At 31.9% G+C, this 16,816-nt stretch overlaps 2 protein-coding genes across 2 annotated transcripts; both read right to left on the bottom strand.

Annotated features, from left to right (window-relative positions):
- Window positions 1–6,867: 6,867 nt before the first annotated feature.
- DEFB114 (defensin beta 114) lies at window positions 6,868–11,069 on the bottom strand. The gene is made up of 2 exons (XM_023213013.2): window positions 10,962–11,069; window positions 6,868–7,065 (listed from the first exon to the last, which is right to left on the bottom strand). Exons 1-2 carry the CDS (start codon window positions 11,014–11,016, stop codon window positions 6,911–6,913), a joined length of 210 nt encoding a protein of 69 aa, XP_023068781.1. The 5' UTR covers window positions 11,017–11,069; the 3' UTR covers window positions 6,868–6,910.
- A 4,505-nt stretch (window positions 11,070–15,574) lies between these two features.
- DEFB113 (defensin beta 113) lies at window positions 15,575–16,518 on the bottom strand. The gene is made up of 2 exons (XM_023213016.1): window positions 16,461–16,518; window positions 15,575–15,765 (listed from the first exon to the last, which is right to left on the bottom strand). The coding sequence occupies exons 1-2, from the start codon at window positions 16,516–16,518 to the stop codon at window positions 15,575–15,577; spliced, it is 249 nt and encodes an 82-aa protein (XP_023068784.1).
- Window positions 16,519–16,816: the final 298 nt, after the last annotated feature.

The raw sequence follows: 16,816 nt of genomic DNA, 5'->3' as shown, positions 1-16,816 counted from the left end.
GGAAACAAGTATTTCCAAAAACAAAAATCAAATTATGCATTATTACCTATAAAATTCTTTCCTCTTCTATTCTACTGCTAACAGGCATATATTTTTGGCTAAATGAATCTCAGATAAACACCAATTCCAAACCTTTTCCAACCCTTTTAATCCATAAACCAAATTCCAAACCAATTCCAACCAAATCCAAAACCAATTCCAACCTTTTGATCCATAAAAGTCATTTTCTAGTTTCTCATATTCATGACCTCAAAATGAAATACACTGGTACACTAGAAATGAAATTTCTAGCTCACTTTTTCCCCCAATTAATAATCTAAGAAAAGCAATGAAGATTTTTTATTTTTACTGTTTTGAAGCTAGGAGAAACGACTATTTAGTAATGTTCTCTCTAATTTTCCTGACTTCTCCTTCAAAATATCCATCTATACATAATAATTATATATGTATGCATATATCACACACACACACAAACACATATATATGTGTATATATATATCATTTCCCCTTGGTGGATTCCTTCTTTTTAGTGTACCTTTTTTATTTCTCTGGAAAGCTGGAGATACAATGAAGGACTAGCAGAGGAGAATGGCCCAAGGGTGCATTTTCTTTTCCAGACTCCACCACAGCTGTTTTATTGTTGTGTCGCTCTTTGTTTCTCAGTTACCTTAATGTAAAGTAAGGGTTTTGTAACTCAGTGATGTTTTGCTAGGTGTGTTGTAAATAATTTAACCTTGCTTAAAGAGAGATCTGGTCTTTACTGTCTACTTCTGAGAGATAATTTCTAAACTCTTAAGATGTCATGCCTGATAAAGTGTCTCTGTGTGCCTGACCATCTGGGGTCACACCGAATACTCAAACAATGTGATCTAGGGTGGGGACTTCAGGTCATGAAGTATCAATTCAAATTCCTGAACACTGAAGTGGGCTGACTAGGGTGATATCTCATATGTATTGCCACACATTGCTGGGAGAAGTAGCATTGCCCCTGACTGCCCTGGGAAAGGACAACCGGAAGCTCTACTCTTGAAACTTTCTGGAGCTCTGCCTTATGTGTCTCTTCTATTTACCGATTTTAAGTATATTTTTTACTATAATAAACAATAATCATGAGTATAATAACTTTCATTTAATTTGTTTCGCCCTTCTGGTGAATTATGAAAACTGAGGGTGGTCTTAGAGAGCCCTGGACTTGCAATTTGGGATCAAATGTGAAGTTGGTTTTAGAGACTGCCCCCTAAATTTGCACCAGGAATGAGAAATGCACCTTCTTCTACTCATCCTTCAGAGCACAGCTTAAACTTCACTTTATCAGAAAATTATTTTCTGACTCGAAGGTCACTTTTTTTTTCCATTTAATAGTGTTCTTAGTATGCACTGACTGAACAGTAAACAAACATGTCATTCTTATGTTGAAGTCCTGCTTCTCAATGTGATTGCACTTGGAGACAGGATGTTTAAAAAGGTAATTAAAGTTAAGTGAGCTTGTTAAGTGTGGGGCTCTAATCCAATGGGGCTCCTGTCCATATAAGAAGAGAAAGAGACACTGGGGATGCACATTTCAGATGTCCATGTGAGGGCAAAGCAAGAAGAAAAGCCTTGCAAGTCAAGGAGAAAGGTTTCAGGAGAAGTTAAGCCTGCCAACATCTTGATCTCAAACTTTCAGATGCCGGAACTGAGACAAATAAACTTCTGTTTTTTAAGCCATCCAATCTGTGGTATTTTGTTATGGCAGCTCTTATGGGCTAATACTGTTTCTTCACATCATATTTTCTCATCATGCCAGCAAATTCACCTAAATGTTATTTAGTACAATTAAAATTCAATAATTAATTGCATGATTCTATCACTTCCTGGCCTTCTGGCTAAGATCAAGTGTAATTCATTTCATGATTCTTAATTTAATGTGTTTTCATTCCCTCTTCATTCACAATCACTTGAGTATCTTCCTGATGATATCAGTGATCTTGCTTGCTACTCAATCGCCAACATTTTGTATAGTGAAACAGAGTACTTAATAATGTTTAAATAAGTGAATGAGTAAAAAATGAATCAATAAAAGATTGAATAGCTAATAAAATTACTGTAGGTGAATATTTACAGCATAATTACCATTTGAGAGACCTCTCCAGTTACCTGTCCCCTAATATCAATATAACTTTATTTATGCTCTGAGCCTAAAGATTCATCGATCAGTGACTTGACTTCTAGATCTGACAATGAACAAATCTCATCTCAGCCTAAATCATGACTGCAACCACAAATGAACTTGGTTGGAGCAAACCACAAAAACATACTGTTCTCACATAAATTCACCATCACTAATTTCAGGGGAGCGGGAGCCTGATTCTTAGTGCTGCCTGGCAATCCTATCACATTTCCTGGTTCTGTCACTCTTTCACTCTGTTAGTGAATTATGTCATGCCCTCTCCTCAATTCTGACATCAACACAGCCTTTTCCCATTTTTTAAAATCTTAGGTGATGACCTTTATACTTCACTAAAAAAATTGGGGCAATAAGTAGGGAACTTTATCAATTTTCATGACAGTTGCTATTCCTCTATTTCACAGGCAGGAATTACCTCATTTCTCTCTGAAACTACTCTGAGTGATTTCTCTATGCTGTTGTGATCCTAGCTAATGACGACATCTCCACTTTTGCTTTAGATGCATCCTTCTTATCTACTCAATGATGTCACTCTAGCAACTCTCCTTTTCTCTTTCATCATCAATTTTCTTTGCCAACAATTTTTTCCATTGCTTAAAAGTGTTTTAAAATTTTCAAGAATAAATATTGAAATAACAATCTGTCTTGACCTCATCTGACCTTTAATTACTGAACCATTTGCTTTGTTCCATTTACTGACAAACTCTTTAAAATAATGTTCTACATTTTCTCACCAATTTCCATCTTCTAATTCTCTCTTGAACCAGGATTTTTGCTTCTTCTCCACTTTTGAAATTGCTTTAATCATGATCTTCAAAGATTTTCACATGCTAAATTCATTGACCATGTATTTGTCTTTATATTCCTTGGCTTATAGCAATAGTTGACACATGCTCTTAAGTCGGTTTATATCACACTTACCTGGTTGTCTCCTAATATATTGGCCATTTCTCATTAGTCTCTTATACTGATTCTTCAACTCAGTTGTTTTTAAATTTTGGAATACCCCAAGGCTTAATCCTACAAACTTTACCGTACTCATTCCCAAGAAAATCTCATTATCTCATTCTATCTGATGATTTCAAATGTCATTTAAAAGTTGATGATTCCATTTTTAAAAAGCTCTAGCCTGACCTTTCTCTTGAATTTTATACAAATATCCAACTTACTGTTTGACCTTTCCAATTAAATATTCGACCTCTTGTGGCCAAATTCAGCTCTTGACAGAGAGGCATATCCTTGCCAAACTTGTACCTCTCACAGTTTTCAATCCCATTTCTTGGCAACTCTGTTTTATAACTACTCAAACAAAAATTTTAGCGTCATTCATAGTCTGCAAGGATGTAAGTCACATCCTCATTGTTTGTTGCCAGCAATTCTTTTGGCTCTACCTTCAAAATGTATCAAGAATGTGATTACTTCTCACATACCCACTCTTGCCATTATGAAGAGGAAAGTCTTCTAGGAGTGTCAGAATAATAGAAATTAAGAGGAGAAAAGATATTTTAATGAGTATTATTACGTATTACACATAAGAACCACTTTAAATAGTTTAGAAATAGATGAATTAAGATTGAAATTCCCATTTGTAGGACTGAATAACATAGACTACAGCTTTATTTGTATTTCCATATTGTATTCATTGTTATTTATGAATGGGCAAACTGAAAGCTAGTTTAATAATTTGTCTAAGATTACATGAATCAACAATAGGTACTCTAGAATTAAAATTAGAAATGGCTTCTTCCAGGATTTTCAGAGTTTTCCAGATTAGCTTTCAAATTAAATTAAAAACCATAACAACTTGAATGAAATCATGCCTGCTTAATAGAAAATAAGTAGGAATGTCTAGGATGTTTTATTATTTTCCAACATTTATTGATTAACACCTACTATATTATAAGTCTGACCTAGGTTTGAGATGAGACAACTATGCTGTTGCCACAATCTTCTTAGAATTCCATTCCTCAAAGTTTTATTGTAAATTTTAAATTATTTCTTTACTTATCATTATATTCAATTTCTTAAACTCAATTCTCATCCCTGGAGTGCTTTACACATTTATGTCTTCTCTTCTCAAATCTTGGAATCTGATTCTTATATCTGGCTCCTGATAGACACTGACACAGGCATTAGCTATCTTCTTGTCTCTAACTTGTGCATTCTACTAACTTTAACTTGTTTTTTGAAAAACATCTGTGTCACCTTTTCAGCAAAAGACAGATTCCAAGACCTCTAGTGAATGCCTTAAACCTCAAATAGTACCAAACCCTATATATAGTGTTTTTTGCTATATACTTATACTTATGATAAACTAAAAATAAAATAGAAAAACTATAACAATATACTGTAATAAAAGTTGGTGAATGTAGTCTCTGGCTCTTACTCTCAAAATATCTTATTGTACTCTACTCACCTTTCTTTATGTGATGATGTGAGAAGACACGATGCCTACGTAATGAGATGAAGTCACCTGAATGACACAGTCATTGGGACATAGCCTTCCACTACTATTGGACTGAATATTCTGGAATTGGTGTAACTGTCCCTTACTTGCAGTAAATGGCTTGGCACAATTAGTTTGAGGGGATCCTTTGCTGAAGTCTTCTTTAAGGTCAGTGCTTTGTGGCACAAGACACTGCCATCCATTGAAACACATTTTCTGTTCATGTCTTCTGTTCATGTCTTCTACCCACAAATGTAATGCCTTTTCCATTTTAACTAAGTACTTATTATGCACTATAGCCATAACTTTTGCAGTTTGAGGTATGACAGTCAAATTAGCATAAATTTATTTTTCTTTCTCACAATTACACGGATAGATTTGTTCTTACCATGGGTTTTAGCAAGCTCAGCATATGTTTTTTTTCCTTTATTAAGTCAGGAATTTTTACATTTTCACTTAAAGCACTTTACAGCTTCTCTTTGACATATCTGAATTGCCATCTTGAGTTTTGCAGCCTTATTGAGTAAAATAAATGTTATTCCAATACAAGCACTGCTATACTGTGATAGCTGTTCTGATAACTGAGATGGCTACAAAGTGACTAACAGGTGGGTAGCACAGAGAGCATGGATACACTGGACAAAAGGATAATTCATGTCTCAGGAAGGATGAAGCAAGAAGATGCAAGATTTTATCACACTACTCAGAACAGCAAAATATTTAAAACTTAAGAGTGGTTTATTTCTAGAATTTTCCAATTAATATTTTCAGACTGTGGTTGACTGCAGGTAATTAAAACTGTGGAAACTGAAATCACACATAAAAGGGGGCCACTGTACAAATCACTCAGATCCCCAATGGGTATTTGATCTTTGTCCTAGTGAAACCAACCCAGTAGTCTCATAGACTGTTCTTTTGGATGAACATAAAAATTGACCTGTCTGATCTTAAAACTTGAAGCTTACATTTGTTTTATCTGAGTTCCTTCCTCAGGAAAGGACCTTCTCAAAAAAAGTATCAAAGAACTGAAACTCACCAGATCACCATATCCTGACAATGAGATGCCTGACCCCTCATTCATCATGACTTCTTTGGTACCTCTCCCTAGTTACTGTTTTTTTACACATTGTTACATTTCTTCCTTGCTATATAAACCCCTAGTTTTAGACCATCAGGGAGATGGATATGAGACTAAGCTCCCATCTCCTCTGCTGCAGTCCCTGATTAAAGCCTTCTTCCTTAGCTGTATTTATTGTCTCAGTGATTGGCTTTCTGTGCAGTGAGCAACAAGATATAGACCCTACCAATGGTGTTTCACTATCACTAGTATATGATTCCTGTTTTGATCATTAATTTTAGTTAATATGGTAGACATTCCCACTAGGTTCACAAAATTTCTGATTAAAAATAGTAACAAAAACAACAAAAGCAAAACAATAATCCTGAACCAGTAGTTAATTTTTAAAAACAAATGTTTATTTACCTGGTAAAATTTGACACAGGGTGAATTTAACTTTTGTTTTTAGATAGAAAACAAATTCTAGTCGTCATATTTTTCACCATGTTTTAATATTAGATAAACTACTGGTACTAATACTTTTATTAAGGTTTAAATTTCAGACCTTAATGCATTTTCCTATTCCATCCAGAGCTAAGTAAAAAAAATGCTAATAAGCTCGGGCAATGTTTTGTGAGTCTAACTTCTTTATCCAAAGTTTACATTGTATTTAAACCCACTTCTTAATGAATCAGTGCTTAATGGATCAATGTTTAGATTGTATTTAAACTCAGTTCTTAATGAATCAAAAACGGATCTATTATCCCTTTCTGAATGAGATTCTTGCGAGGTGATAAAGGGCTAGTGAGTTTATCCGTATTTTCCTGAACTTATACTTTTAGCTCTTGCTTAGGCTTTTTGTGTCTTGACTCCAATAACCTGATGGTGATATTTAGACAACTGATAAGTCCATTGATTTTCATGAATCAAGTTTCTAATGAGATCTTGGCTAAATTGGGAAGCATTCAATGGTATATGTTTTTGTGGCCCAAGACAGATTAAAACTGGACCTAAATTAGAGCAAACATAGTTCCAGATATGCTTATATTAAAACTGTTAGTTTAGAAAAATAAGAGAATTTCTATCTCATTCCATTGTATATGAAATTAACACCCACAAAGGAAGATAGCACTATTGGCTTATATATTTAATTATTTATTTCAGAAGTCCTAATTATATTCCCATACCTCTCTGCCCTGGTGCCCATGTAACTTCTTTGTTCAGAGGTATGTCTTCCTTTTCAAAACATATCATCTTCTTCATACAACCTCTCAATGCAGCAAATTTTTCTTGCTGAGGAGCATATGTCTATTTGCTTTTCACTCTCAAGACAGTCTCTTTTACAACGACCATAACGTTTGGTGCAACGATCAGCATCCACCAAGGTACATGTTGCTACAGTAAAAGAAGAGTAACAGAAATTACTAATCTTTTATTTAAGCATATATTACTTCTGATTTCATAGAGTATGATATGTACATTGTACCAAGTTTAGAAGATACCAAAAAAAAAATACTCAAAAACTATCTTATACCCCCATGTATATGCAAAATTAAAACTTGTTTTAAAATTAATATATGATTTAAAACTTCGTGACATATATTATTCTTCTCAAAAAGATTCAAGATATTTTTAGAGCTACATGACAATGTATATAATCTTTCAGCAATTTTTGGACAATCATATAATATCTAAAGTTTTTTTTGTTGTTTTTTGTTTTTGTTTTTCTTTTTTTGGGACGGAGTCTTGCTGTCTCCCAGGCTGGAGTGCAGTGGTGCGATGTCGGCTCACTGCAAGCTCCACCTCCCAGGTTCAGGCCATTCTCCTGCCTCACCGAGTAGCTGGGACTACAGGCGCCCGCCAGCACGCCCGGATAATTTTTTGTATTTTTAGTAGGAACTGGGTTTCACTGTGTTAATCAGGATGGTCTCTATCTCCTGACCTCGTGATCCACTTGCCTTGGCCTCCCAAAGTGCTGGGATTACCGGCATGAGCCACTGCGCCCGGCCAATATCTAAACTTTTTAATATTTTAGGATTATGATAAACAATGTGGGTTACATATTTTAATACTTACATGACATATCCTTATGATAGTTGTAAAAAAGTTTAATTTTAGGGTTTTAGTACTGCCACAAAAATATATGCAATTTTTGCCCCATTGCAATTTTAATGTCCTTATTTATGTTGAATACTTTTCCTTCTTTTTATAAAATTTTTTACATACTTTGTTGATCATCTAATTGGAATTTTAAAAAATTAACACATTCACAAAAATTTAAAAAATATATTGTGGATAGTAACTTTTATCTGTCATATTTGTCACCAGTTGGTCTTCCTTAGTTGTTATTTTTTGTATTGTTAGTTATGGATTTTAAACAATAACACTTTCATTACAAGATACATAAATATTCAATTTAAAAATGTAAACAATTTTGTATTTTTATATGCAGTAATGTACAAAAATCATCTATTTTAATGTGTTATTTTACTTTCAAAATAAATTCTTGCATAGAATTTTTCATCATAGTATATTATTTATTATAGCATTTTTCTCTTCATATCAACTGTACTTGTCAGATATGTAGCTAACTTCCTTTCTTTTAAACGATTAAGTGATTGTTCCACACTATTTATTAAAATATTTTCTCCATCTCTTTAAATGATTTTCACTATATGTTTAATGTTGTTATATGCTAAATTCTCACAAACTAGATCTCTTTCAGCTATCAATGGCATTTTATGAATATAGCTACGGGTTTTTGAAACAGAAACAGCTTAGAATACAAAAATGTAAATGTATAATAGAAAAAGCATGTGCTTTATTATATTTTATTTCTTCATGTATAAACTTTAAAAATAAAATAGAACAAACTTGCAGAAGAGTACCTAAACATAAATGCTCAGCTAGGAGTGTTGTTAAACACTAGGGACCTATGTAAACATTACCCAAGTCAAGAAATAGAACGTTTCTGGCACACTTGTGCCCCCTCGCAATTACTATTCTTTTCACTCTTTCACTTCAAAAAAAAAAAAAAAATTGTCTTGATTTATATTTTGTTTAAACCTGCTCATGTTAAAGCTTTATGTGAATGCAACAGCACAGCACGTATATTTTTACATCTCATTCACTCACAATTTTGTTTTTGGAGATTTGTTCTTATTTTGCATAACTGTAATTCTTCCATTTTCATTATCATATAGTGGACTGTTATATGCATATACTACAATTTAGCCTTATCTGCTGATGAATATTCAGGTTGCTTCCAGTTTTTGAATACTTTTGTACTTGACTCTTGGGGCATATGCTCAGGCATTTTTGTTGGGCATATCCCTAAGGGTGAAATACAATGGCAATGTGTCTGCATAGCTTCAACATTAATAGATAACACCAAGCATATTTTCAAATCATTGGTGCTAACTTACACATCCAGCAGCATTGCATAATACTTTCAGACATCTAAAACCCAAGAAATGATTGATATTTTTAATTTAGTAATTATGATGTGAATGTAATGACACCTCATATATCTTAACCCATTCTATATTTCATAACAAAATGCCCATTTTTCTGATTACTGAAGAAGGGTAACATATTTTCTTATGTTTACTGACCTAATAAATATCTATTGTTTAAAAAGTGATCCATCTTTGGTTTTCTATTGGGCTGTCTTTTTTATATTGTTTTATGTATGTTATTTATATATTCTAGTTGTGTTCCTTTTGTATGCTAAATGTATTGCACATATTTTTCTCAATATAGAATTTGCTTTTTTTTACTTGATGTTTTTTGATTTACAAAAGTTTCCGAATTTTAATGTAGTCAATATTATTTTTTCTACTGATTAAGAAATACTACTACTTGTATGTCAAAATTGTTAATAAATTCTTTTACGTTAACTTGTATGGTTTATTGTTTGGCCTTTTTCCATGCTTGCATCTCAGGTTATTTGGAACGAGATTTTGCATGTGGTAAGAGGCAATAGTCAAATTTCATTTTTTCTTCATATGACTATGCAATGAAACCAGTCCTGTTTATTGAAAAGCTTATTTATTACATTGTTCTGTAGTGCCATCTTTATCTGTTTCTGGGTTCTCTATTCTACATTGATGTATTCAAAAATTTATATGTATTAGGTAATTTCTGAAAAAATTACATCATAATGAATCTGAACAGCAACAAAAAGAAATAGAAAATCTAAATGTTTCTAAATTCAATAAGGGAATAGAATCCCATAATAATTAAGCTTCTATAGAGAAAATACCCAGCCCAGATAGGTTCACTGTTGAATTTTAAACATTTAAAGAAGAAATAACACAAATTATACACAAACTTTTCCAGATAGTAGAAAATAAAATGATGTTTCCAACTTATTTTATGAGATCAAAAATACCTGGTATTAAAACTGATCAGGACATTACAAGAATGAAAATTAAAGGTGAACCTTACTCATTAACACAGATGCAAAAATTTCTGGTGCATAATATCCTCACATGATCATTTTGATATCTGTAGCATATATACTAGTATATCTGATAAAGTTTAGTTCTGCCTTCACTTTTTCATTACAGTTTTATCAAAGCTTTATTAATTTTGTTAGTCTTTTCAAAGACCAAAATGTAGCCTTTTTTATTTTCTCTAGTTTCTGTCTTCTACTTATTATATTTAATTATATTTCATTACATGCTTATAACTGTCATTTTAATTTGATTTTCTTTTTTTAACTTCATCAGTTAAAATTTTACATTTTAGTTTTAATTCTTTTTATATATATGGATATAATTATATTAATTTCCTTGTAAACCCTACTATGAACTTTAATTTATCTCATTTTTATTACCATTCAGTTCAAAATATTTTCTAATATCCATTTGATCATCTTATAGATTCTGTTATTGATATTCCAAGAAATATATACTGCTGTTCTCAGTTCATTCAGTTTCTCTAGGGTCTAATTGCTTTTAAGCCTTCACTTCTGGGACTTATAAATAAATTTAATATATTATAGTTTTCTTAAAAATTTAAATATCTAGAAGAAAACTCAGTCCAAAAAAGTTGAAAGATCTCATCTTCATTATCTCATTTTATCTGCGTATCAATTTGGAAAATGAGGTAGGTAAAGTACACCAGTGTAATGATATCATCAATGAGAAAACCAAGATTCGATATAATCAAGACACTTCTTTGATTGATAAGATTGCATTAAAAATCTGCATTCTGCAATTAATAATTTATTATTTCTATTTCTAATGAGAAGTTTTACACAAATATAACAGAGACATCTATCTTACCTGGTAGAATGAAGGTCACATAACACAGAAAATAGAGATAGTAAAAGATCCTCATTCTGTAGAAAGAAGCTGTTGAAAGACTTGGTAACAGAATGCAGACACTAGAGAACTTTCCAAAAACCCAAAAGACATTTACTATTTATAGTTTTCTAGTGGAAGAGAAACTCTCATTATCCAGAAATTATTTTAATTTTGTGTGCCTGTCTCTGCTCCAATGACTATAGCTGTGGGCAGAATTATCCAAATTGAAAGCACTTGAAAATAATGGAGCTTTTGGGAGGCATCCCTCTGTGAATGATAGCTGTAAACACGGCATCTTCATATCATTGCTAATTAATTAATGATCAACACAAAGGAGCATCCATGGAATAAACTTAAGGTAAATATTTATTGACTACTTCAGAAATAAAACAACTGAACATTGTCCATTAATCTGCTGATTACTTTTCAAAATTTACTGTAGTCACTAATCTGGTGATTATCAATATGCCTGCATATCAAAAATTTTTAATTATATCATGTTATCCCATTAATTTTGCCCAAATTATTCATTTACAAGACCCAAATATTAAGCCTCACGTTTGTCACTAATTTCTGTTACATTTTTTTCAGACACAACTTACATATTCACGAAACTCTTGTTTTCTTAGTAAAGCTCAGTAATTCTCCACTATTTTAACATTTAAATATTATATTACATGCACATAATGAATAATGAGAAGAGACTTTGTAATGAATAGCAATAACTTCCTGCCCACTAGGCCTTCTAGTGATTACTAACATAAGAGCAAGGATGCAGTTTATATCTTATCTTGGCTTACCAACCAGAGTACATCTCTTGGTTTCTGCTAAGAAAACTACAAATTTAGATTGCTTACACTCTTTTCTAGCCTATCTTTATCAAATATTTTGAAGTTATGTTAATTTTTTTTAAATGTTATAGGTTATCTTCAACAAAACACTTACATTTTTCCTATCAACTGTAGTTGCAATATTAAGCCTTACTCATTTAAAATGAAAATATTTGCCCTCTTGCCAGTTACTCCAGCAATTCTCTCCATTTTTCACATCCCATTCATTTGTTGCACATTTCCTTTTATGTTGTGTAAGATAATATGTGTACTCTGTGTATGATTAGAATTAAAACACATGCTTTATTTTTAGACTGTAATACAGTAAGCATTGCCAAATATTTTGCCTTTTTCTATGTGCCAATTATCACAACACATAGGTTAATCAAAGAGAAATGCTCTTGGTTTCAAAGTCAAATTGACATCATTATTAACATTATTACTATCAATAATTTCTTTTATATTTTTCTTATCTTCTTTCTGCTTTCTTTTTTCTTAAGTGTTTTTGTGTTTTTATTTTAATTGTTTTATATTTATTTAAGTCATTATTGAAAATAATTTCTTCCTGCAGTTTTCTTTGTGCATATGGACAAAATATAAATAATAGGCATTCCCTATCTTCAAGTTTATCTCAGTAGCATAGGTGATTCCTGATATTGCTTCATTCTAAGATTTTCTAAACCTGCCCTCCTGAGTTTAATTTATTGTGATCTGGATCTCGTGTATTTTTGTTGTTGTTGTTGTTGTTTTTCTCCCTCAAGAATTGTTTTCAGAAAAGATTTTTTTTTTAATTAGAATTTCATTTCCTTTCTAAAAAATATTTTTATTCTGCCCTCACATTTAGTTATTTGGATGTTAAATCTAGGTTCAAAATCATGTTCCTTCAGAACTTGGAAGCTGTTACTCCAATAACATCCGGCATCCAGTCTTCCTGATGAAAACTCTAATGCTGGGATAGCTCCTTTTAAATGTTTTTATTTTTTTCTCTTTTGATGTCATTAGGACATTGGTTTTCTGATTCAATCTCTCAAACTTTATGATTCACACATTTCTTGGTGTAAATTTCCTATGAATAAGTTATCTTTCTGGTATTGATGAGCTTATATCTTTCCCTGGATCTGGGAAATTTTCTTCTCTTTCTCTATTTTTTTCGCTGATAAGTTCTTCCCTCCTTATTTATTTGTTTATTTTCTCTCTTTTGGGGATTGTTTTTAAGTCAAACATTTAGCTATTCCTCTATAATTTTCTCTCTGACTTTTATGTCTATTTGTTATTTTTTGATTTTAAATAAATCTTTTACATTTAGCTTTTGCAATTTTTAGGCAAACTTTTTTTTCGTTTGCTAAAAAAGGAATATAAGTGCCCTTTTCTGTTCTCTGATCATTCTTATGTCATAGAATACATCTGTATTATAGATGTAAAGGTTTCTTGAATACCTCTGTAAATACATTTTAGAGAGGTTTAGTTAGTTTGTTTTGTATTACATTATATTCTTTTCCTTGATCTGTTTTCTCAGAGTCTAGCATTCTGTTTGCCATTGTGATCTTAGACATTCATGCTGCTGATTTTACTTATATTTTGGATGAATAACTGAATATATTGTAGGATTTCCTTGGTTGTCATGCATATCTTTTCCTCTCTGCAATGGAATTCTCATGGTAAAGTCTGTGAATGTGGGCTGAATGGGCTTCCTTACTACAAGTAGAATGCCTTAGGACTCCCTATATCTTGAAGAAGAAACCTTGCTATTTTTCCAGAGGCAGAAGTTTCTATACCAGAAATCTTAGCTCTCTCCACAAGATTTTAATTATTCAATTAGATTGTGATTTTATTTAAACAAAACTAAAAACCTCATGAGGGAAGAATTGTAGAGATTCCATAATTTTTCTTGAATAAAGAAAGGCTCCTTGGATTTTTTGCAAGTCTAGTTAATTTGCAGAGCTCTTTATAAAGTGGATTTAGGCAATTTTATGACAGTCTTTTTCTTACTTTTGTAGAGAAGCAGATTTTCTGAATTTTTTGCTCCATTTTTCCAGAAGTCCTACCCATAATTTATTGCTTATTGCTACTTAACAAAAATTTCTGTAGTTTGAAAGTTAAGCTGTGTTCTGGTTTATATTCCTGTGCAATAAATCACTCTAAAACTTGTTGGCTTAAAGTAGAAAAAAAAAACACAACATTTTATTATGCTCATGAATTGTGTGTGACAAAAATTAACATTTTCTTTATGTCTGAAAACTCACCTGAGAAGACACAGCCTAGGAGTGATTTCATATTGGCTAACTCCTTCTTATCCTCCTTTGTGGGTTCCAGTTCTTCACATAGAATTATTTAAATCCTATTCCTTGGGATTTCAGACTTTACCACCTCGGTCTTGAAGCCTTTCATTGGGTGATTTTATCTCATTGCTTTAGTTAATGGCTTGACAAATCTATATTGGAAGCACATTTTTGTTTCTTGAGCTTTACACATGAATATAGCAGAAAAGTATAAACTTAATATGTCATAAATGTTCCTTTCCAAGATTGCTCCTCTGACTATATTTTCTAATGATTAATCACATTGTTAGGCAAATATTTCAAATAAGAAAACTGCAAGTTATCAATTTCTCTTAAACCTAAAATTCACTGAAACTCTTTGATTTCTTCTAAGTGAGACCTCTGTCCTAAATTTTTACACCATCCAGACTGTTGTTACAGGTTTAAGTAAGAAATACATTTGGTGGATACTTTAATTTCTGAATGTCAAGTTTTACTGATGCTTTATAATTCATAAGAAAGTTTATGTTAAAGTCATTTTAATATTATAAAAGAAATTAATATGGAATGTGGAAACTTGGAAACCCATTGAATTCATTGAAGACAAGGACAAAAACAGAAGTATTAAGTATTGAAGTATAAGATGAAAGAAGTTAAATAAAATTCTTGAGGACCAAGAGAGAAGACCCTTGGATTGGCAGCCTACATTTAAGATTGATTATAATAGTCAGCTCTGGATGTTAGAATTAGAAGTGACTTTTCTGTTATCCTTGAACATTTCTGTATTGTTCTAAATTTTCAAATTATTTTAAAATTTTAAAAACTCTTAAGATGCTTTTAATTTGCTTTTATCCTGATCATGAAATTATAAGTATATATGTAAAACAATATAATATTATAAAGAATAAATAAGTCGGTCATGAACCCATGTCTCCAACATAACTACTCTTAGGGTTTAGTGTTTTTCCTCCTGCTGTTTTTCCTTTTTGACGTATTTTTACATGGGTAAGGTGTTAACATATTTCATTTTACTCCCTTTTCAGTTTGGTTAGCTCTTTCTTAAAATTATTTTTATCAATCTTCTGTTATTATGTGATTAGCATCTGTATAACTCTATGTCCAAGAAACAAACACATTTATGTGGAAACTATGAGAAGGTACATAAACCATAATTTATGTTTAGTATCTCAAAGATCATATGGAAATAAATGTTTCTGTACTAGGCAAATAAATAGGTCAGAGATGAAGAGAAAAAGGACCAAAAGTCCTTTGTCACGTGGGTGGAGATAAACTTCTGCCAATTTAGTGAAGAAGATGCTACCACTCTTTTTTTCTTTATTTCTCTTGTACTAAGTCAACACTGAAGTCTCCAGACATGATATAATTGCGTAATCTAGAATGCCAGAGATCCATCACTTAAATATAGATTGATAGATAGCAAAAATTCATTTTTATTAATAATATTATTATGATGTAGTGTTATACAATGTTTTATAATTGTAATTTATTTTCGGTAGAGTTTAGTAGTGATTTTGTCAATGATTGGCTTTTGGTAGTCCCGTACCACACAGCAGGGGTTAACATCGCAGTAATAATGTACATATTCCCAGGTGTCGCATTCCGGCTTGCAGGCACCACGAACAAGTTGACATTCTCTTTTTCTCTCTGCAACTTCTCTTGTTTTTATCTGTGGAACTAAGAAAAAGTAGCTGTGAACCTAAGTCCAGATTTAATATCCTTAGATACAGAGATGAATAAACTCTTTAAAATGTAGAGTTAAACCATTTTGTTCCTGAAATCATGCCCAAGCAACTCTATTAAATTTTTCCCTCTATCAGCCGGTATAATATACTTATTTATCCAACAATACTGCTTTTGTCACCAACTTTTTAAATTATCATTTTGTAAATAGAACATTTTTAAATATCTAATTTTTGTATGCTTCCTCAAGAGTAAAGAGAAAAAGACATGGAAGAAATAGTCTACATGTTTTGTTTTCTAAATAATCATCCACCTCTAACCCCTTTTCTCTCTACCCCTACCAATCATTAGGTTGGCTGTAAAAAGCTTAATTTTGACAGTAGCTACAATATCACTTGGTAAAATTGATTTTGAAACAGAAGGCAGTAGGAAGTATCTAAAAAATTAGTGTCATCACACAAAACAACAAGATAAATACGTTTAATTCTACATCTCAGGGAAATTTTTTTTTTATTATTTTCTCATCTACCAGTTCTATTCATTTCTTCCTCCATGAAAAAATAAATTGCCTTATAAGGAGGTCATATGAAATCTCCTAAGAATAATGTATTTGTTTCTATTATTTTCAGAGTAAAGCATTTATAAGAATATTTTGCCCTTTGTATCTTTTCTATAATAACAAATATTACCTGATGGACCACAAGACACAGTGAAGACAAAGGTCAGAAAAATACAAAGTATCTTCATTGTTGATGCAGTTACACTTGAGAGAAGTTGGGACAGAGCTCAAAATGTCTCGGAGTTGAGCTAGTCTTTGGTAAAAGAAAGATGGGCTCTTGTTTTTATAGCCTTCTTGGCATGATTACAATTCTGATTAATGCTGCCTTTCCTGATTGAGTGCATATTCATGTAAGTATTTTGAAATAGCAAACAAGTGTAGTAGAGAGTTTAGTGCTGTTACAACCTCGGTGAGCCAAACATGAATTCATTTCATTTTTGTAACAAGGGGGTTAAAGTATTCTTGGTCAGTAAATAATTAAAAGCA

This window comes from Piliocolobus tephrosceles, chromosome 5, assembly GCF_002776525.5.
Source record: "Piliocolobus tephrosceles isolate RC106 chromosome 5, ASM277652v3, whole genome shotgun sequence".
NCBI lineage: Eukaryota > Metazoa > Chordata > Mammalia > Primates > Cercopithecidae > Piliocolobus > Piliocolobus tephrosceles.
Note: the sequence above shows the minus strand (reverse complement) of the source record. Positions and strands in the feature narration are given on the sequence as shown.